Raw genomic sequence first — 21535 nt, 5'->3', positions numbered from 1 at the left:
GAGGCAGTGATCACGCCATAATATACAGGGCCTAACATTCCTACAACTGTAGAGACAGTCAAGAAATCCTGTAACATTAATGGACATTTAAATAAATGTTATGTTGGTAAGTTTGTTTAACTTTTCTTAATTTTCATCTCTTTCGCCAAATGGCGTAGTGTTGTTGGCTGTGTGATGGCGTTTTGCCATTTTGAATGTTTTCATCTCGGACTCTGGAAGCATTGTATCTCAATCAATCTCGAAAAATATCAGCAAAAAAAAAACTAGCTTGCAACGGACTTTAGCTAGATCTATGATGAACTTTCAATGTATGATACAAAAATAATACTTCTTTCAACAGATCATTAGCCTTTGAGCAGAATTGTTTTTAACTTACCAGGAAGTGTTATCCAGCCGACCGCTTTCAGTTTCATGGGGATTGAATGAACTCTCACTCTCAGAATCATCTGACCCGTCAGAGTAAAGACAAGATCCATGTTCATGTGAATTTCCAGCTATCGGTTCGAATTGATAGGGTCTAACTTCACATCTCTGTGAAACATCGGGAATGTCACTGTCGATGGTGTCCATTTCGGTAACCTGTTTACATTAGATTCCCAAGCGCTGGCTCCTTGGAAAGTTTTTGTGACGTCACGGGTCACGTGACCACCTAGCTAATTAACGAATCATTGTTTTACGCTGATGTATAAAAAAGTTGAATAATGTGATGATTTTCACATTTTTGACACCCTGCAGTGATTTAGATGGCATTTCTTATGTCCTTTATACATAATTATACCCAGAAAAAAATCCATGTCCCATGTCCTTTAATGATGCTTAAAAATTCAGCCAATGAGAATCGCCGGTACAAAAATCCACCAACAGGAACACATTTTGCATCTAATGTCGTTGGATAGTAAGGACCGGAAGCACCAAAACGAGCCAAATCAGCAACTGTTTCACTCAAAATGGCTATTATTTAGAAGACATGTTTCTTGACCGGCCTATATTGAATTTTTTTTTTTTTCAGGAGAAAAAAAAAAAAAAAAAACATTTATGGTGCATCAAAGAGAGTGACAGTCACGGAAAACATGTTGTGATTCTGGGGGTTTGATTGCGAGTCAGTTTTGCAACAGACACAACAATATATAGTGGTTGTTGACGAGCGCTCAGTTCCAAAAAAACCGCGTGTTTTAAGGGTACCTGCATTCAAGATCATGTAGCAAAAAATCCCACCTATCATGGTATATCACAGCTAATATTTTTTCGTTCGTACTATAATTTGGAAGAAATGCAGCATAGTGGTCAATGCAAAATTTTGTTCTGGGTATAAGATATGTTTTACTGAATGTCGGACATTCATCATTGAGTTAAATGGCCAGATCAAAGGTACTATCGGTCCTTAGATAGTAATTACTAGTATGGAGTCCGAAAGCGTCAATAATTTTGCAGCCACAGAATGGTGTCTGAGAACGATCTTTTTTTTTTTTTGTAGATTTTCTTCCCACCCGGCCGCTATATTTTTATTTTTTTTAACTACCAAATCATCCACCCAGCCATTTTTCTAGGGAAGTTTCAGCCCACCCGGCCGCGCTACCGCCAACAAGAATAATTTTAACGCTGGCCTCACTTGCTCATGAAGTAAATCAGTAGTAAAATATCCTGTATTTATTCTATCTATCTACATTCACACTGGATATGAGCAATCGTGCACTCTGATTGGCTACTCTACTACTAGGCTATCAGCTCATATATGGAGTTGAGAAAAAAAAATTTGCAGAGCGTGTTGAACCAACTAAGGAGGAAATAAAAATTCTACTCGAAAACAACCCTCCCCCAACAAAAAGGAAAACTTTTTGATGGTAAGAATCTCTTGTTATTTTTCAAGAATTATCGCATTTTTCACAAACTGCTACGGTCATTTTGCCAGTTTGTTTACATTCTAAGCAGAAATGAATGTCAGACGTTTTGTATAATGTTATTTATCAAATTTGCAAAAAATAAAGATGCTCCGTTTCTCAAAATCCAGTGAACGTGGATAGAATAAAAAACAGTTATTCCACTCAATCTTGTCGTACATGGCTTATAGCCCATGATCTACAACTCAATTTTGTGGAATAACTTAAATAACCAATAGTTTGCATCATCAAGAATCTGATTTCCAATGCAAGGCTGAACTAGCAAAGAAAAAACAAGTGAACTTGTTTAAAAATAGCCAGTTAACGTGAGCAAAAGAAACATGCCTTTTCAAATTAATGCCTTCCATAAAGACAAAGCAGACGTACGAATCTTTGCTTCATCCATCATACTGAAGCACTGTACTGAGATCAGGCCAGAGCACTCATCCTCAAGCTCAACAGTGCAGTCCAGTAACTTATCCTTATTCAACACACCGATAGCTCGAACCCTAACTACACTGTGTAGCAAGAGTAGATCGCCATGGAAAATAAAGTGGATCGACACTGGGCTTCCCCCCCTCCCTAATTTAGTCTTGACCTGTTCTCTCCAATCATATGATGGTGCCAATCTTTGAGAGCGAAGGCTAATACACACTTCCTCCCTTCATCCTTTCGAACTGGTGTACGCGCCACATCATGGCCTAATGGTTAGAGAAGCAACTTCGGAACCAAAAAGGTTGCCGGTTTGATTCCCTGGACCAGCAAGAATGGTTGAAGTGCCCTTGCGCAAGGCACTGAACCCCCAACTGCTCCCCAGGCTGCTCCGAGTACACTGTACGTCACTCCGTCTGCTAAATACCATTAATGTAATCCAACACCACAGTCTGAAGAAAGCGCCATCCGCCCCCTTCCACATACACGAATTCACAGACGCTCCCGAGATTTTAGAAGCCTCTCCTAAACTGACACAACGACCAATTTTTGCTCTCTTATGGCGTATTCACACCTACGTTGTTTGGTCCGGACCAAACGAACCAAATTTCCCTTGGTCCGGACCTTTTGGGTTGGTCTGAATACAAACCACCGAACTCTGGTCCGGACCAAACAAGCAGACCGAGACCGAGCTGCAAGGTCGGACTCGGTCCGGACCAAAGGAACCCTGGTGCGGATCTTTTGGAGGTGTGAAAGCAGACTGGACCTAATCCAACAGTTTTGCTTTTTTGTACCTCGGGAGCTTCCGTCGTTTGTCGAGCATTATGGGAAACAGAGTCTTGACACTCCACCGCAAAGTGCAAACACTGTTTCGGTTGTCAAGGGAACCTTACAACAGTCGTTCAGTCATTCAGACCAGCGGTAGGCTAGACTACAGAGTACAAAAAATGAGTAGGGGGCAAACGTGGGCCGAGGAAGAAACGCGTACCCTTGTGGATATATGGGCAGATGTCCACATATCTGAGCTTTTGGAGAGAACACACAAAAATGCCGACGTGTTTGCTGTATTCAGTGAGAAAATGAAGGAGAAGGGGTTCACGCGCTCCCCAGAACAATGTCGGCTAAAAGTGAAGAAACTCCGTCAGACCTACATTAAAATCAGGGACATTCTTTCGAAAAGTGGCAGTACTAGCGACGCAAAAAAGAAATTCATCTATTGCGTGAAGAGCCAGAACTGTCACAACATGATGTGCGCTCATCGGCGCTATCCTCCGTAGCCGCCTTGCCCTTTGTCGTCGTCGTTGATAAATTACTTGTACAACAGCATAGTAATCGCACAATTGTGAAAACAGTGAAAACTGGAAAAAACATATAGCTTTGATGACATTCAAAAGAATAACAGCACGGAAAGCCTCCGTGACTACTTTTGAACTTAACGCTTTGTGCGCGTGTCGTCTCTGACCAATAGCTGAACGACCTCAGGGCGCGTGGCTTTGTTGACAGATTTTGGTCCGCTTACTAAAATGTACAGTGTGAAAGCGAACCGCACCAAAATGAAAAAATAAAAAAAAACATTTGGTTCGGACCAAAGCAAGTGAACTATCGAACTATCCTGGTCTGAATACACCCTTAGACTCCTGGCGTCGTTACCATCTGTCATCACCTGAGTTTTGAATCCTGAAATCGATCGCACAGACATTTTTCAAATCACATCACTCAGGAGTCCCACTGGCATCAATCTCGATAGTTTTTTTTTTTTTTAAATCTAAACTGTACAGTCACTGGCTGTGTAACAGAAAACTGAAATATTTAGCAGCTCAAAAAGGTTTCTGTAATTAACTCAAAACAAAGTACAAAATAATTCTCAAATACAATTCGTCTTGTATCATCTTACCCTTGGTGAGAAGCCACACAAGGATGATTTAAGTCATGGATTTGATGACCTGAGCATGCTGTGTTAAGCTGTTAGCGATAAGCTGACAAAACTAAACCAGTCATCATGGCCTGGCTCACGGCCAGCTTGTGTAAAGTTGAGACTGCTAAGCAGGAGACGGTGTTACACAGTACTGTGGTTATCTGACTGCATGATTATCACCGCCAAGAAGATCTTACACCCCAAACTCCTGAGGCTTAATTCCATTTAAAAAACAACAGTGTAGCGCGTCTGTGTGTACACTAGCAGCGTATTTCCCAATGAACCGTTAACAGGTCTTACTCTGATCGCCGTCGAGCTTCCATGCCATCTGGAAGGAAGAGTTTGATGGACGACACTATGCAGCCATGAGTGACTAGAGAGAAAAAAGAAAGAAGATAATCAGCAAGTTCACTCAGAATCAACATACAAAGTCAAGTTCACATCTGTTTAACATTTATGAACAGCTTTAGAGCCGTGAAAATCGTTCACAATACAAAACTTAATAACCCACGGTTTCTGTTTAAGACCGTTCAATTGTTGCTGCTTCCATGAAAAAATTTCAGGCACTCCCTTGTAGCACTGACTCATGCACCAGTTGAACAGCTTCACATGCCAGAATTTCAAGTCAAAAGCACATTACGTCGCATCCAATGGTCAAGGCGAGCGCCACGGAATAATAAACCCCAAGACGAGCAAACAGACCACAAAAAAAATTTAACATTTCTTCAATACCTTACCCACATCTTGACTGACCCATAACCACAAAATATTCTTCTAAAGTTTGTCTGTGTTCCAAGGATCGCCTTTGCTCTCTCTCTCGCTCTCTCTGAACACAAGTGACTTTGCATTCTTATCTCATTATGAAAGTCGCCATTTCATCTGCTGGGATTACAACACCTTCAACGCAGCAGTTATGAACCACTCTGGGATTTCAAAACCCAGATAGCACCAACAGGCTCGCTCATGCAGCCAGAAAGCCATTTCAAACCTTACACCATCCACGCAAGTTAATTTCAACCTTCTTCTAACTTGAAACAAGTTACTCAGTATGATGCACCTTCATAAATATTCAAGCATGCTGCTTATTTGACACATTTTCTAATTATTATAACACACACACACACACACACACAAAACAGGATGTGTCTTCGTGCTGTTATTGAGCAACACGAGCACTACATTCTCAAAGAAAGGATGTTCTCTTAAAGGTGCAATGGTCGTTACATATAGTCAGTAAACAGGAGGCAAACCTTTGCGCGTGTTCTCGGTCACATCCACTCCAAACTGGATGATATCGCCGGAGAGCACTTCGCACGGCGGACTCTCTTCAGAGCCCCGGCTCAGGCGCTGGCTGTTGATGAAGGTGCCATTGCTGCTCTTGGTGTCCTGGAGATAAAACTAAGACAAGGAGAAAGAAAAGAGAAAGAGAGAGGGGGTTGAGTGACAGCACCAGCAAGCATCAGACAGACAAACCAGATCATCAAGGACGTAGGAGCTCATCTGGCCTGCCAGCAAAACAACAATGACGACCAAAACATCAAACAGAACTGAAATGTGACAGTGTGAGAGAGGACCAGCCTCCACCACAAACTGGTTACAACAGGAAAATCAGCAAAGGACTAAATTTTGTTCCCTGAGGGAAGATCGACCCAAAACATCAATCAGAACTGAATTCGCATGATGAGAGAGGAGATGCAATTCTCGTCAGAAGAAAACGTGTTAAGCTGACCCAATGACGAATCTGTTCGCAAAAAATTGACAATACAATGAGCAAGTTTTGAGCAGAACGACTAGCTCTTTCAAACAAAACAATCAGAACTGAAACCCGACCAAGTTTTGTTCCCCGGAGAAAGATCGACCCAAAACATCGATCAGAACAGAAATCGAGTGAAAACTGTGAAAGGAGACAATTCTCATGAGAAGTTAAGAATTAATTAGCAGTTAATTCGCAAAAATTTGATAATGCCTCGGTCGCAACTGGCCGTACGTGCTCCTACAGCCAGTCTACGTGCAAAAAACGCAAGAAATGCACTAAGGGTGCGCATGTGACGTGCTGATTTTCGAGCCGTAGACTGGCCGCAGAGGTTCTTTGTCATGTCTAACAAACTCTACGGGCGCTTACGTTTTTTTCAGGTTGCAAGACAAACTTACAGCCAACGTGCGTCTTTCTCCATGAACGAAAAAAAAAAAAAAAAAACACGCAGCGATTTGGGAAACGCCAAAAAATCTTACGTCCGGTTGTGACCTAGGCTTAACACAATGACCAAGTGTTGTACAGAAGGTCTAGTTCTTTCAAACAAAATCAGAACTGAAATCCATTGAGAACTGAGGGAAGAGATATGATTTAACAGAAAATAAACAGAAAACAACCAACCAAGTTTTGTTCCTCAAGGAAAAATCGACCCAAAACATCGATCAGAACTGAAATCGGATGAGAACTGCGAGATGAGATACAATTCTAGTGAGGGGCCTGGAAAAACTCATTAATTTGGCTGAATTACAAACTCTTTAGCAAAAAAATCTGACAAAACACAACCAAGTTTTGTGCAGAGTGAGGAGTTCTTTCAAACGTAACAACCGGAACGGAAATCTACGGAGAACTGACAGAAGAGATACGATTTAACTGAATTGTGGACAACAGACGGACGACAGACACCACGCCATGGCAATAGATCACCCATCGGCTGTACGGGCAGATGAGATAACAAATGTGCCTAAAGCCCCAAGTCTTAAATTTGAACAAAGTTATAGCCAGCTCTCCATTATTTCTTTTATTTGAAAAATAAATAAATGGCAACCCGCATACTTCAGACACAAAGCCGTGCCTTGCTCAAAAGTACACAGAGTCCTGGCTGAAATAAAAATCATGGCTCCAATTTTAAGCAGCGAAAAATACAGAAAGCCAGGACTTAGAAACGGGGACAACCCCCCCAGAACAGTCAGGTCAAAGTATTTGGACTGAATTTTCCACACTCCCACAATGGATTTCACATCAATCAAGATGGGATTGAAGCCTAGACTTTAAGCTTTAATTTAAATTTATTATTATAATAATAAACCGCAGTGATGCGGTCGCTTTACCGGTCCGTCGTGGTGAAGGAGCTGAGCCAAAAGGCGAGGCTCTCAATTTACCGGTCGATCTACGTTCCGACTCTCACCTATGGTCATGAGCTTTGGGTAATGACCGAAAGGACAAGATCGTGGATACAAGCGGCCGAAATGAGTTTCCTTCGCAGGGTGGCTGGGCGCTCCCTTAGAGATAGGGTGAGAAGCACAGTCACTCGGGAGGAGCTCGGAGTAGAGCCGCTGCTGCTCCACATCGAGAGGAATCAGCTGAGGTGGCTCGGGCATCTTTTTCGGATGCCTCCTGGACGCCTCCCTCGGGAGGTGTTCCAGGCATGTCCCCCCGGGAGGAGGCCCCGGGGAAGACCCAGGACACGCTGGAGGGACTATGTCTCTCGGCTGGCCTGGGAACGCCTCGGTGTTCTTCCCGAGGAGCTGGCTGAGGTGTCTGGGGAAAGGGAAGTTTGGGCTTCCCTGCTTAGACTGCTGCCTCCGCGACCCGGTCCCGGATAAAGTGGAAGACAACGAGACGAGATGAGATATTATTATTATTATTATTACTACCAGGGTGCGATTTGTCAAAAAACCAGAAGGGGGGGGGGGGGGGGGGGGGGGGATGTTTTTTTTTTTTAAATCATGAAACGTCACAAAATTAAGGTAACAATAGGCTAACAGCTCAATAACATCTGATGATATCAAATGAATAACACTAAATGAAAAACACTAAACCAGAGATAGTAAATTCATCTTCCTATCTCTCTGACTAAATACACGAACACTAACACAACAAAGTTCGCATTGCTTGTCGCGTTGCTGTGATGTTTCTCTCCCTCCGGATTAAATGGACAGTGACTCGAAAATCACGAAAATACATGAATACTAAATGAACAGTTTGCTCTGATGGCGCAGTTCACATTGTGCGCAGCTTTCCGATTTAAACTGTTTTTTTTCTCATCCTTATACTTCCTGTTTCATGGACTGTAACGGATTTGCTTATTTAGTAATTTTAATACAGAATTTACTTTGAAATTATAATCAGACACTCCAACACCCCCCCCCCCTAAAAAAAAAAAAAAAAAACGGCCGTGAAAAAGGCGGCATCCGCCAAAAGGCGCGCTGTTTGCATCCCTGCATAGAATGCAAAGATATTATTATCTACAATGTATCTATTTGCTGGGGACGTTCGTGAACATCAAAGCTGCCACTTCGGGTCATTTTGAAAGTGAGTGCAATGTAGACCATAGAAATCTGTGTCACAACATGCCTGTCATGTCAACTTTTTTTTTGGCTTGTTTGTTTTATTGCCGGGGTTGTCCCCGAGGATTTTTTTTCAGCAGAGATAAAAACCAGAGGGGGGGGATGATCCCCTCCATCCCCCCCAGCAAATCGCACCCAGATTACTACTACAACAACAACAACACACACAGTCCCTCTTTTTCCACAGGCTCAAACTGCATTGGACAACTGACCAAGAAGCAGTTTCATGGCCAGTTATGACTCAACCCGTTTCACTATTATTTCATGACAAATTACGCAGGACACAAAAAGGTCTGCAGTCAAATCCAAGTGTTGAAGTTGTATTTGGCAGCTGTTCAAGTGAACTCTCGATCTGCAGTCCAAAAAAGGTGGCGACGCAAATGAAGGCGGCCGTCCACTAAGCTGAAAATCCAAAACGGACCCATCAGAGAGACAGCAGAAACTTTCAAAGGGGACAAATAAACAATAGGTTGTATTCAGTCACGTGACATTTACTTGCGAGTTTACTTCCAGTGAATGAAGTGGTGGTCAGGCAAACCAATTTGGCCACTGTTATACTAAGAGCGAGTGAAACCGCCTCCAACTATTTTCACAGTTTAGAGGCCAATGCACGGTCAAGATACCGTCAGAAATGCCGCTTTTCCACTACAAACGCGGCTGAGCCGTGCCGTGCTGAGTCGAGCTGAGCGGGGCTGTTGGAGTTGCATTTCGACTACAACCGCGCTGAACCGTGCTGGCTGGAAGTGGGTGGACACATTGGGTGGAGTTAGCGAAAGTGGGTGGACGTCACGTGATGTCGTTAAGCGGCGCAAACAGTGACATCAGTGAGCTTTTAAGCGGTAGTCTCACGACCCGAATAGTAAACAATAAACATGGAGGACATGGAGTCGTTAGTGTTGCTGGTCTTGGTGCTGTGGCTTGTTGTCACCGACAACGCCAACAGATACTGGCAAGAGCGTATAGATGAGGCGAGGCGCATAAGGCTTCAGAAATTCTCGTACTTCATAATTCTTCTTCTTCCAGGTTTACGGTGTTTACAGATCCCAGCGTGCTCGCGGGGCGTGTGGGCATGTGAGGACACTCCTCCTCACCAATCAGTGCACAGGGGAGTGTCTGCTCACGCCCCCAGCCTCACTCGGCTCGCTTTGGCTCGCTTCAGCCCCACTCCAAAACCGTGCGAGTTTTAGGGGCTAAGCAGGGCTGAAGCGAGCCGAGTCGTGCTGTTTTTTGGTAGTCGAAATGCGAGCCGCGTCGGGCTGAAGTGAGCTGAAGCGAGCTGAAAAAGGGTAGTGGAAAAGGGCCAAAAGTTGCTCTTTGTGATGGGATAGATCCTTACACGCTAGCAAAGGAGGATTTTTCTGGCGAGTTCGAGTTCCCCGACATCTCAAACTACCTGGTGCTGCTGGTCAACATCGTTCTACACGGACAAACAGATGAAAACCTGGAAGAGCATGGAAGCGAACAACTTAATATATGGCTGGGTTAAAGATCTGGAGATCAGGACATGACCAGATAAATCCTGTATCATCTGATTTTGACTGCTGTAGGTAAATCATTTCACAAAAGGTCCACAGAAACCCCTTTAAAGACCTGGGGATTGGTGAAACAGGACGGAGACGTTACCACGGCTCTCTGTAACTGCACGGCCGGGGAAGCGGTTTCGTGTTGTTAACTCGTGAGCTCTGCTTGTGTGTTTATGTGGATCGTCCCGATGAGCTTATCTCTCTAGTTCAGTGTCAGAGCCCTATCTACATCATCCTTGTAAAGACTGCTCAGACATCCTGATAAATAAAGTGAAAACATACGCGTTAGTTTACAATATGGAAGCCATGATTCAACAGTAAACCAAAAAAAAAAAAAAAAAAACACATGGGGACTTGAGCATTTCCTGAACTTCAAAACATCACGAAATAACGGAAAATGGTGAGAAAAAGTGATTTGCGAATCCAAACAAAATAAATCAGAAAAGTTTACAAACCTTTCACAAAGTGATCACTGCAAACTCGAGCGATCTTCGACTCGGCTCCCTTTGAGGTTCAAGAGCCACCTCTCTCATCATCTTTTGGTCAAACCCTTTGCTCTTTCAATCTTCATCACGTCACAGGGAACCCAGAAGAAACTCTCAGTTTCACAGTTTGTTCGATTTGAAAAATGCAAAAAACGCCACAAGCGTAAAGCATTTTAACAACTAACAAGGCACCCACTTTGCCAACAGTGAGCTTAGCTGACCACCACTTCATGTCTCGCATATCTAATGAGGCGGATGTGACCTCGGATACAACCCACATATGCCAAAAGACCTGGAAGACAACGGACAACAACTAAAAGTGGATGATCACCGAACTTTCCTTGGTGAAGAAAAACCTCTCCACAACATCTAGCCAAGTCAAGAACACATTTAATTATATTTAACAATATTTTTTGTTCAACCCTTTAAATTAAAGATTAAAAGTCTACACTTCCATCACATCTTGACGGCTTCGTTTCAAATCCATTGTGGTGGTGTAGAAAGGCAAACGTCCCAAAATAACCACCGATTAAATAATTCTGGACCCGGCTGTCACCAATATTTCAACATGTCCTGTTCCAACCCCAACTCAGACTTCCAAAACTGTTCTTTTCGCCCAATAAGAAAGGACTAACAAACGACAGACTGTTATACGTGCTGAAAATAATGCGTTCCAGGGAGGTTGTGATGCAGGAAAATGCTTACGTCAAGCGCCACAACCCCCTGGAGTGCATCATTTTCATACAACAGCACAGTCTGGAGTGTTATTCCACTTATAGCACAGCAATTTGCTGAATAATACAAGGCTTATTTATTAATCTCCGACAGGGTACACGTTTTAGCAGTTTATAGAGGAGATTTAATGCTGTGGGATGTCTTAAGAGACAAGTTAGTTCCTGTTCTCACTTGTTATAGGTGTGATCTTCTATCCCCCACTCCCAAAACACACAGTCGGCTATTTTACCAAAACACGCAAACTCCAAATGTTCTGAAATTTTGACTGTTAAAGCACTTACAACGGAGACTCCTTTCAACGAAAGTTAAATCAATCTCTTGAATAATCAGACATTTTACTTCGTTAAACATCTTTTTCATGGGTTTATTATTCATTTTCGATCACATGAATGGTCCGCCATACAAATCCCCCTTTCTGAGCTGTTACTATAGAAACAATAACGTGAACCTTAAAGGGGTCCAAAATATAACATGTACGGTTGCTGATGTGACAAAGTAATGTATTCATAAGTATTCTATCAAATTTATGTACTAGAAAACAACGAAATATCTTGGTAATTGTAAATATAATACTTTATTAATAGTCGGTACGCTAAACCGCATAAGAGTCGCCTTTTTTAAAAGACCGTGACGTCAGCCCTACCCACTGCACTAGTGGAGCTCGTGTAATCATGGCGTCGGGCGCATCAAGTGAAAGCGACAGCTCTGTCGAATCGTACGATGAGATCCCACAAGACACACTGCAAGCAGGCTATGGCTTAGAAGGGTACCAGTTTGAACCTAGCTCGGATGACGGCGAGGATGAGACCGATACTGATGCTGAGCGTGGGGCAGAGCGTCTGCGTGCAGGTGACACGGCGTGGTGCTCGTGCGGAAAATGTAACGTGGAGTTGCTCACGAGTCCAGCAGAATTTATTTGCTGCAATGAGATAGGCGCCACCCGTGGACTTGCGAAATCGTCGCAAGAGGCAGAAACAGGTATTTCCAACCTCAATGAGCCATATTGTTTATTTACAACTGGGCACATACATACGTCATAAGTGTTACGCAGAGAAAATTAAGGTGCATTCTGATTGGATAAAATTAATATCATGGCGGGCTGTTCAAACTGCGAAAATAGTTTGCTCGAGCTACTTTCAAAACACTATAACTTTCCAACCTTAGAACAAAAAACTTTTCTAAGTCTTGAATAAGGTTCATCATTGCGTGTTTTATTGTTATATTTACTCTATATATTGCCCTCTGTTCCCCTTTAACACAGGTTCAATTAATATTAATGTCTCTTTCAGGTTACAGTCTGAACTACCATCATCAGAGCTGTTTTATTAAAAAAATAAGTCAATAAAACAAAAGCACACCACCTGACCAATCAGATCTGAGGATTCAACTATACTATGGAAAAAAAAATTACTAAATTACGAAGAAAAAAAAAAATTAAGCTAGCATCCTACAAGTCTTACTTTGCATTTCTGGATCATGCACATGAAATTTATTGTTGTGAATCCTAACCATATGTTTCTGAGGGATAAGCATCGGCTTAGCTAGCGAGCCGTGCAGCAGTGTTTTACACGGCCAATTCTCAAAAAAAAAAAAAAAAAAAAAAAAAAAACACCACTGCCATAAATCCCCAAAAACGGCCTATAAAATGTTATACTAACCTGTGCTAACAAAAATTGTGAAATTTTGTTGTTTTATGAAGTAATTTTCTGTGGACATTTTTGTCAGCGGTTTCCCGGGGCGTGTGCTTTCCATATATGGACATTACATCGAGAAAATCAAATTTCCTGCCAAAAACGTAGCGCTCTTATTGGTCAGACTTTGAAACGAGGCTTGAATGGAAGCAAAATGCTACGAGTTTTGAGAGCTTTGCTGGTGAAGCTCGGCAGGTTTAGAACGAGTAGGTCATGTATTTAGATAAATATCTTCGAGGTTTTTTTTTTTTTAAATCATACAAGCATGATAAACATATTGACAAACTTCATACTTTACATTTTCCTATGTGCCCACTGCCAAATAATATAGTTTTTAAATGCCCTAAATTAGATAAAACAAAACTTTTCTCCTTCCTCAGTCACACCGGACTCGGCGCGGAGAGCCCACTTCCGCGTTCATACGGTAAAATACTGTTCCCATGGTAACGGCACAATAAATCACTTGCCCTGCTTCAGTTTCGATTGGTTTCTCTTTTGCCAAGATTTACATTACCTTAGAGTACTTTCATAAACTACCATGAATATTGAATTTTTTTGTATCGTTTACAGTATTTACATTTCAAGTAACTACAGGAAAATTTCCTTTCATTTGTAACTAAATTTCACTTATTTTTAACTCCTGTTTATTGCACTTAACAGAATCAAAATGACTCCTAACATTTTGTGATGTAACATTTGCATTATGTATATTTCGTAAAATCAAAACTTGTTAAAGGTCCCATGGCATGAAAATTTCACTTTGAGGTTTTTTAACGTTAAAATGAGTTCCTCTGACCTTAAGTCACCCCAGTGGCTAGAAAGTTCATAATGTGTAAACCAAACCATACCCAACATTTGAGAATGGCGCGTCAAAACGGCGCGTTGATAAGCTCTTCCCTTTACTACGTCAACAAGGGAGATGATCCCCACGCCCCCCCCTCTGGATTCCCACCCACTGTATGGATTGCCCTGCCCAGTTGTAGTGAGGAGACCATAGAGGGAGGACACAACAACATGGCATCACCTAAGCGAGCGAAACATGGAAATTGCGCTGTACATGGATGTGACAACACAGAAAAGAGTCTGTTTTTACTGCCGACGGGAGAGCCCCTGAAGACGCAGTGGCTTAATTTTATTTACTCCAATAATACGCCGTCGAGTCTACCTAAGACGGTGTATGTTTGTCGGAAGCATTTTCCTGAGGAATGTTTCCACAACTTGGGACAGTACAGGGCAGGTTTTGCACATCAACTGTCACTGAAGCCTGGGTCCGTACCAAGCATCCCTGCCGCATCAGCAACAAACACCGAACAAGTAAGTGTATAACTGGTCGTTTTGCCGTGTTTTAAAATCGGTGCGTTAGCCTAGCAATGGCTACATTAGCTGTGCAGCTAACCGCTTCCTGCAGTTAGCCAGGTAATCTGCGCTACAAAACCAAAGAGCATGCTGCATGCTCTGTTATAATAGCCAATCAAAACAGTTTTTACAAAGACACCCACATTCTTTTTTTTTTAAGTCACTCGTTCATTTTATTTGTTTGTTCAGTAAAAACCCAAACATTTGTTGAATTTATTTTATTTCCTCGCGTCGCACCTTAATGACATCAGCGCGTGGTATTTTTCCCTTCGCGGTTTGTTCCTTCTCTCTCGCCATAGTAAGACACCCACATCCGCTTGTTCTGACCCACTGGAGGTAGCGTCACAGTGCTGTTAGCCAATCAGAGGTAACACGTTTACATGTCATGAATATTAATAAGACCCGCCCCCACCCTCTACCCTTCCCCGCCTCCTGCTTCTCATTAGCAAAACGACGCACTGGGAAAAGCGCTGAAATGGGGCTTTCTCCCAGGAGGCTATATTTACGTGCCGAGGGTTCATTTCGAGAAAGGCTGCGGATATAACATCCGGAAACCTCCACGAGCCTGTTTAAAGCATCAACAAACCACCATGCCATGGGACCTTTAAAGGTATCTATTATTTTCAGTTGTATACATTTCATAATATTAATCTTCAGAGTTGCTGAATCTCATTTGTTATCTGTGCTGTTTATAGTAAAGATGTATTCTGTGGAATAGGACTTGATCGCAGCAATTTGTCTTTTGTTTTTGCCTTAAGTGCACTCAAAATTCTAATTTAAGGTTTCTGCTTTTACTGCAGGAATCCGTACAAGATTTTATTGATAATTACAGTGATTTGTAAACTTCTGGTTAATGAATAAGAAACTAAATTTAACCTGTGTTTTCTTTCCCTCCCCCCCACCCCAAATCTGTCCCTCTGAGTTACATGGAGTCAACAGGAAATCTTTTGGTGGAGACGGTGGGGACCTCGACTGGCTATCGTAGCCTGCAGGGAATCGGCCGTCAGACATTCTGTCGCATGTCCCAGACCCGGTGAAATGTAACTGAATTGTCTTGGCCAGCCCTAAGGGTCCCATCTGCATCTCATCATTGCTGAGGAGTGTGCTCCCATCACCCAATCAAGCATCCAGCCAGAGCAGGTCATGATATTTTTTACCATATTAACATGCCATTGTTGTGTGTTATGCCTGATGTAAAGACTCATCTCTGCGAGCCTACCACACAGATTTAATACTTGTCATTTTTAGGGCATACCTAACAACCTGTGTTTTCTTTCTCTCTCTCTTCCCCCCCCCAATCTGTCCCTCTGAGTTACATGTTGGTCCTGGGATTGAGATGCTGGCCTCTTCTGCCCCTCGGACCTGCTTGATCCATCCTGGTGCCCTGTGTCTGGTCGGAGTTTTATCGCACCGCTCCTGTGAAGGACGGCCCCATGAGGACAGTTGAGGGTTATACCTGTTAAAACTTAATAGTATAGTCAGGCTGTCTGTTGTTGCCCAAATGAGGATGGGTTCCCTTTTGAGTCTGGTTCCTCTCGAGGTTTCTTCCTCATGTCGTCTGAGGGAGTTTCTCCTTGCCACCGTCGCCACAGGCTTGCTCATTGGGGATAGATTAGGGATAAAATTAGCTCATGTTTTAAGTCGTTCAAATTCTGTAAAGCTGCTTTGCGACAATGTTTATTGTTAAAAGCGCTGTACAAATAAACTTGATTTGATTTAAATTTAAACTCTTTTATAACATTTTATTAAGCTCGTAAATAAAATGTGTTAAATGCCTAATAAAATATAATTCACACTTAAAATTAACGCTTTCTTTCGTTTCTTTTTAAGGCTCAACTGCAGCTGCAGAAGTCACCAGATTGCACCAAAAAAGATGACATTTGCAAAATCTGTCCCCCTTCCCGGTTGTGACCAAGTTACATTCCCTACTTTCAGAAAAACACTCCCAACCTTCCCAGTCCTGGTTAAGCCCCTGGACTGAAGGGCTCAATATTTCAAGTGGTGTGGCATGTCGAGTCCCTGTGATGAACACACGATGTAAAACGCGGCGTCATTCTGTGTTCGGTTCCTAATTTGATGGGAAATTCCGATTCCTTCACTGTTGATTGTTCTGAGACTCTTCTTGACTCTGTTCAATTGTAAATCAAGTTTCCTGTTGAAGTAAAGGCTAAAGGGAGCCCTAATACCTCTTTTGAATGATTCCATGCTAAAATAACCTTCAGTCAGCTCAAACTAAAGGAGGTTTATTTTAGCCTGACCGTGCACAAGGGGCCCAAAATCAAGTCTGATGAGATGCTGGAGCGGAGGCCAAATTTTATATGTAAATGGAAAGGCCTAGCTGTAGCTGTACAAATATTTGAATTGTGCCAGTTTGGTTGGTATAAACCTGTATTAAAGGAGAACTGAAGGCAAATTTATAAAAATTCTATTTCTCATTTTATTAAATATCGGAATGCATTTTTGATCGCTATTTTGTCGCTGCTATAGCAAGTTATAAAATGTCTGAAATATGCTCTGTAATACATCAGTCCATGTGTCAAAGCAATGGCCGTAAACGAGATTCGTTGAGACCTGTCCGAGACATCGTAGGACGGAAGTAAAACGTACAGCGGAAATCAAAGTCACCAATATCTGCCAACGTTGTCAAAAGACGTGTGCGCCCTCTTTCGAATGCTGATGGAATCAAGCAGGACGTTTTGTTCATTTTGATAGCGATCAGGAAAGTTTGAAAAAAGTAGGCAGTAATCGTCATTTCAACTCGTTTTTGTGCAATATTTCGTTTGGAAAACAGTTTTCAAATTGGCGGCACGGACACCTGGCTGACACTTCACGTTTCGAAGTCTCGTACAAGTCTCGTGAAGATCGCGTGGATAAGCGACGCCTGTCGTGGACCAAACAAACTAAATTCAACACGGCTAAAAACCGAATAGGCCGATAAGTATAATATTTAATTGCAATTAGTCGCGAATATGAGTCACGATATACGAGTAAGGTTACTAAAACCCAAAACATGATTAAATAACACGTTAAGAAATAAAGTTTAAAAATGACTTCAGTTCTACTTTAAAGTGCCATTCCACCATTGGATGTATTCTTTGGCATAAAATACAATATATTTTGACAACATATATAAATGGTATCACTAGATAGAGAAATCTTTTAGCTTCAAAATGATATATCAAACAATTTTTTGACAACCACAAGTATATTAATTTTGCGACCAAAGTCACCTACCCTTTTCATTTCCGCGCGTGATGTCATCGGCAGGTTCCCCTTCTTGTGTACCACGTGACGTGTGACGTGGCACATATCAGCAATGGCGGATAGAACGCGATAAAAATACCAATAAATCTAGCTAATACCAATAAATCTAGCCAACTGAAAGATGAACTCAATTTTTCGCAATTTTTTTGGCCCCCATATACGAGGAGAAATGACTCTCTCACTTTGGGGGTTTCCTGGTCTAAAAATAGACCGACACGTGGTACACAAGAAGGGGAACCTGCTGATGACATCACGTTTCACTACCGCGCGGAAATTAAAAGGGTAGGTGACTTTGGTCGCAAAATTAATATACTTGTCGTTGTCAAAAAATGATGTTTGATATATCATTTTGAAGCTAAAAGATTTCTCTGTCTAGTCATGTCATAAAATATATTGTATTTTATGCCAAAGAATACATCCAATGGTGGAATGGCACTTTAAGTCCACTCTGATAAGTCAGTAACAAAGAAAAAACAAACTAAGTGAAGCAAAAAAGTAAGTAAGTGAAGCATACGACTTTGACTTGATTTTACAAGAAAAAAAAAAAGTATAGACTATCTCAGAACCCAGCAGGAACCCTGCACATCTGACGACAAAGCTGAAGCAGCAGTGAAGCCTGTACTGTTTTGCACAAGCTGTCTTACCCAGACAACAATACAGCCGTCAAACAGCACTATCAAATCTCATGAGCTACAGTAACGCCATTCTCTCAGTCATACGAACATCAGTCGCTGACACCCAAAGATGGCTTTCACGTCAACAATTCTGTGTTCCGTGTATTGAATTCTCTACTTCAGACACAAAGCCTGAGTACGTGGACTTGCACTATGTTTCTCGACCACTATTTATGTGCAACACGAGAGCTGTCACTCATTTCCTGTCATATTCACTAATACACTAATCAGAGGCCAGATAACAGGCACAGAAAGAGGAGACCTGTTGTGTCCTAACGTCCCCCTCCAAAAAAAAAAATTTTTAATTTAATTATTAAAGTGACTCATTTAATTACACAGTAATTAATTCACTAACACTTGAACAACCCAAGAGCAGTCATGCGCTGCCCCGCCACCAGTCCTTCTTACGTGGTGCAACAGCAACCTCTGATTCAGAACCACGACAGATCAGCTTTCATGTCAGCATGCAGGCGGCATCAAATAACACCAGTCTGATTCAGATATACACCAGCATTAAAAAAAAAAAAAAGGCATCAACACCACCACAGCTCGGGCATCTTGTATAAGGCAGTTTCTAGTTCCTTGGTCCCCATGGTTACAGAGCAAATCCGAGGCCAGCGCCACAAAAAAAAAAAAACAGCCAACACAAGGAGGAGATAAAACCCAGACTGTGTGTAAAACATGTTCATAGCCATTAGTGAACTCATTCTACACTCAACTATATTTATCACAGTTATTCACGTTAGATTCATTGATCATCATGATGGTGTTATTTTAAATCTTCACTTCCCACATTATGACCCTACATTCACTCAAATATAAGCGAATTGTGAATCTCGGCCCGCGCAGTGCGTTATGGGATCGTTAATTTTTTTTGGCTACCAAACAGCACTTCAAAATGGCGGAAAGCAGTATTGACAACTACGATTTAGATCAGTTTAAACTTTGGAAAGTTGACGATTTGAAACAGTTTTGCAGTTGTCGTGGACTGCCTGCGACAACCAAGACCACGACTGGCACTAGGGCAAAACGTAAAGAAGAACTGGTTGCCCTTGCCTATGCAGCATCAGTCCAGATCTTACCATGCGTTTTAACGAAGGATGAGGAGAGACAAGCTGTCAAAAACGACAAGTCCTTGTTGACAGTTGAAGGCAAACAAATTCCTGACCCTCTGCAGACAACCGACGGGTGGTTGGACGAAGCCCAGGGGCTTAAGCTGTAGCCACCATGCATGTCGGTTGATACTGCCGAATATTTACTTGACAGGGACGAAAAAGCACGACTCCATCGGCTTCGAAATGACAAGGAAGGTGAGTTGTTTTGATATTTTGATATAATGGCCCTTTTCCACCTCACTTCAGCTCACTTCAGCCCGACACGGCTCGCGTTTCGACTACCAGAAACCAGCACGACTCGGCTCGCTTAGCCCCTAAAACTCGCACCGTTTTGGAGTGGGGCTGAAGCGAGCCAAAGCGAGCCGAGTGAGGCTGGGGGCGTGAGCAGACACTCCCCTGTGCACTGATTGGTGAGGAGGAGTGTCCTCACATGCCCACACACGCCCCGCGAGCGCGCTGGGATCTGTAAACACCGCAAACCCGGAAGGAGAAGAGTTATGAATTACGAGAATTTCTGAAGCCTTATGCACCTCCCCTCATCTATACGCTCTTGCCAGTATCTGTCCGCGTTGTCTGTGACAACAAGCCACAGCACCAAGACCAGCAACACTAACGACTCCATGTCCTCCATGTTTATTGTTTACTATTCGGGTCGTGAGACTACCGCTTAAAAGATCACTGATGTCACTGTTTGTGCCGCCTAACGACATCACGTGACGTCCACCCACTTTCGCTAACTCCACCCAATGTGTCCACCCACTTCCAGCCAGCACGGTTCAGCGCGGTTGTAGTCGAAATGCAACTCCAACAGCCCCGCTCAGCTCGACTCAGCACGGCACGGCTCAGCCCGACTCAGCCACGTTTGTAGTGGAAAAGCGGCATATGTGGCAGATCACAGAATCCAGGGACACATGTCGGCCCGGGGGCATTTTGAGTTATTGACAGATTCAGAAAGTACAGTTTCTAAGCTTTCCAATGATGCCTTCCATGTGGAGATCTGACAATATTTGAAGAATGTGTGAAAGTGTATACTTCTTAAAACAGAAAAGGGAGAAAATCGCCCTCAAAGTTTTCCATCTCAGCTACTCTGGGTGTAGGGCGGGCACATAATGGTGCTCATTTGCATGACATTAAGGAAAGCCCTACCCCCTACGAGCTAGCACGATACTACTTTCATGTAAACAAAGATCACCACGTCAATTTTCCTTCCATGCAAAGTATGCCCAAAACAATTATGAAGTACAAAAATAAGTCCTAAAGTATACTTTAACGTTTTGTGGTTGAAAAATTACTCACACCGTAAGAAAGAAAGATAGCACGATGATGACACAACTAACACAACACTAGTTTCATGTAAAGCCTCGGTCACAACCGGCCGTACAGTACGTGCTCCTACGGCCGGTCTACACGCAAAAAATGCAAGAAACACACGGAGAGCGCGCATGAAACGCACGAGAGCGCACGTGTGAAAAGCACGAGAGCGCGCGTGTGATGTACTGATTTTCGAGCCGCAGACCGGCCGCAGAGGTTCTTTGTCATGTCAAACAAACTCTACGGGCGCTTACGTTTTTTTTCAGGTTGCAAGACAAACTTACGGCCAACGCGCGTCTTTCTCCATGAACACACAAAAAAAAAAAAGGCAGCGATTTGGGAAACGCCAAAAAAAAAAAAAAATTAAAAAAATATATATATATATCACACAGCCAAAAAAATCGTACGTCTGGTTGTGACCTAGGCTTAACCAAACCACAACACTCTCCGTTACATGCAAAAATAACCACACAGCCTTAGATTAATAAAAACTTACCCCATCAGAAAGAGAAACGGCGCCTTGCACACACCAATGCCTCCGATGGAATATAATCCTAGAACGGTCCGTGTATCATCCGATCATTCAAGTATTCCATTCAATCTGGAAAATGAGGTTGCGGATTTTTTTTTTGCTAGAAATGGTGATCTCCGCTGTGTGTCAGCTCCTCTGCGCTCTGTTTAGTAACTCATTCCATAGTGAAATCACACGCCTGTATGCAGCTAAGTAGCCATGCGCTCAGCTCGCATCATACAGCTGATTCGCGGAAAAAAACGTCTTAAATCATCATGTGAATGGCCCATATGGTAATTTACCCACACCCCCTAGCAGGCTACAGT

At 42.6% G+C, this 21535-nt stretch overlaps 1 protein-coding gene across 12 annotated transcripts in view; it reads right to left on the bottom strand.

Annotated features, from left to right (window-relative positions):
* slmapa (sarcolemma associated protein a) overlaps positions 1–21535 on the bottom strand; it is a 168120-nt gene that overhangs the window by 80413 nt on the left and 66172 nt on the right. For 11 of the 12 annotated variants that reach the window (XM_060910069.1, XM_060910071.1, XM_060910074.1 and 8 more), the window contains 2 exons: positions 5475–5622; positions 4525–4597 (listed from right to left, as the gene is read on the bottom strand). In XM_060910069.1, coding sequence (XP_060766052.1) covers positions 4525–4597; positions 5475–5622 — 221 coding nt within the window. Of the gene's footprint in view, positions 1–4524; positions 4598–4735; positions 4797–5474; positions 5623–21535 lie in introns of those variants that run through there. The other variant, XM_060910079.1, reaches the window with a different exon arrangement.

This window comes from Neoarius graeffei, chromosome 26 (genome assembly GCF_027579695.1).
Source record: "Neoarius graeffei isolate fNeoGra1 chromosome 26, fNeoGra1.pri, whole genome shotgun sequence".
Lineage (NCBI taxonomy): Eukaryota > Metazoa > Chordata > Actinopteri > Siluriformes > Ariidae > Neoarius > Neoarius graeffei.
Note: the sequence above shows the minus strand (reverse complement) of the source record. Positions and strands in the feature narration are given on the sequence as shown.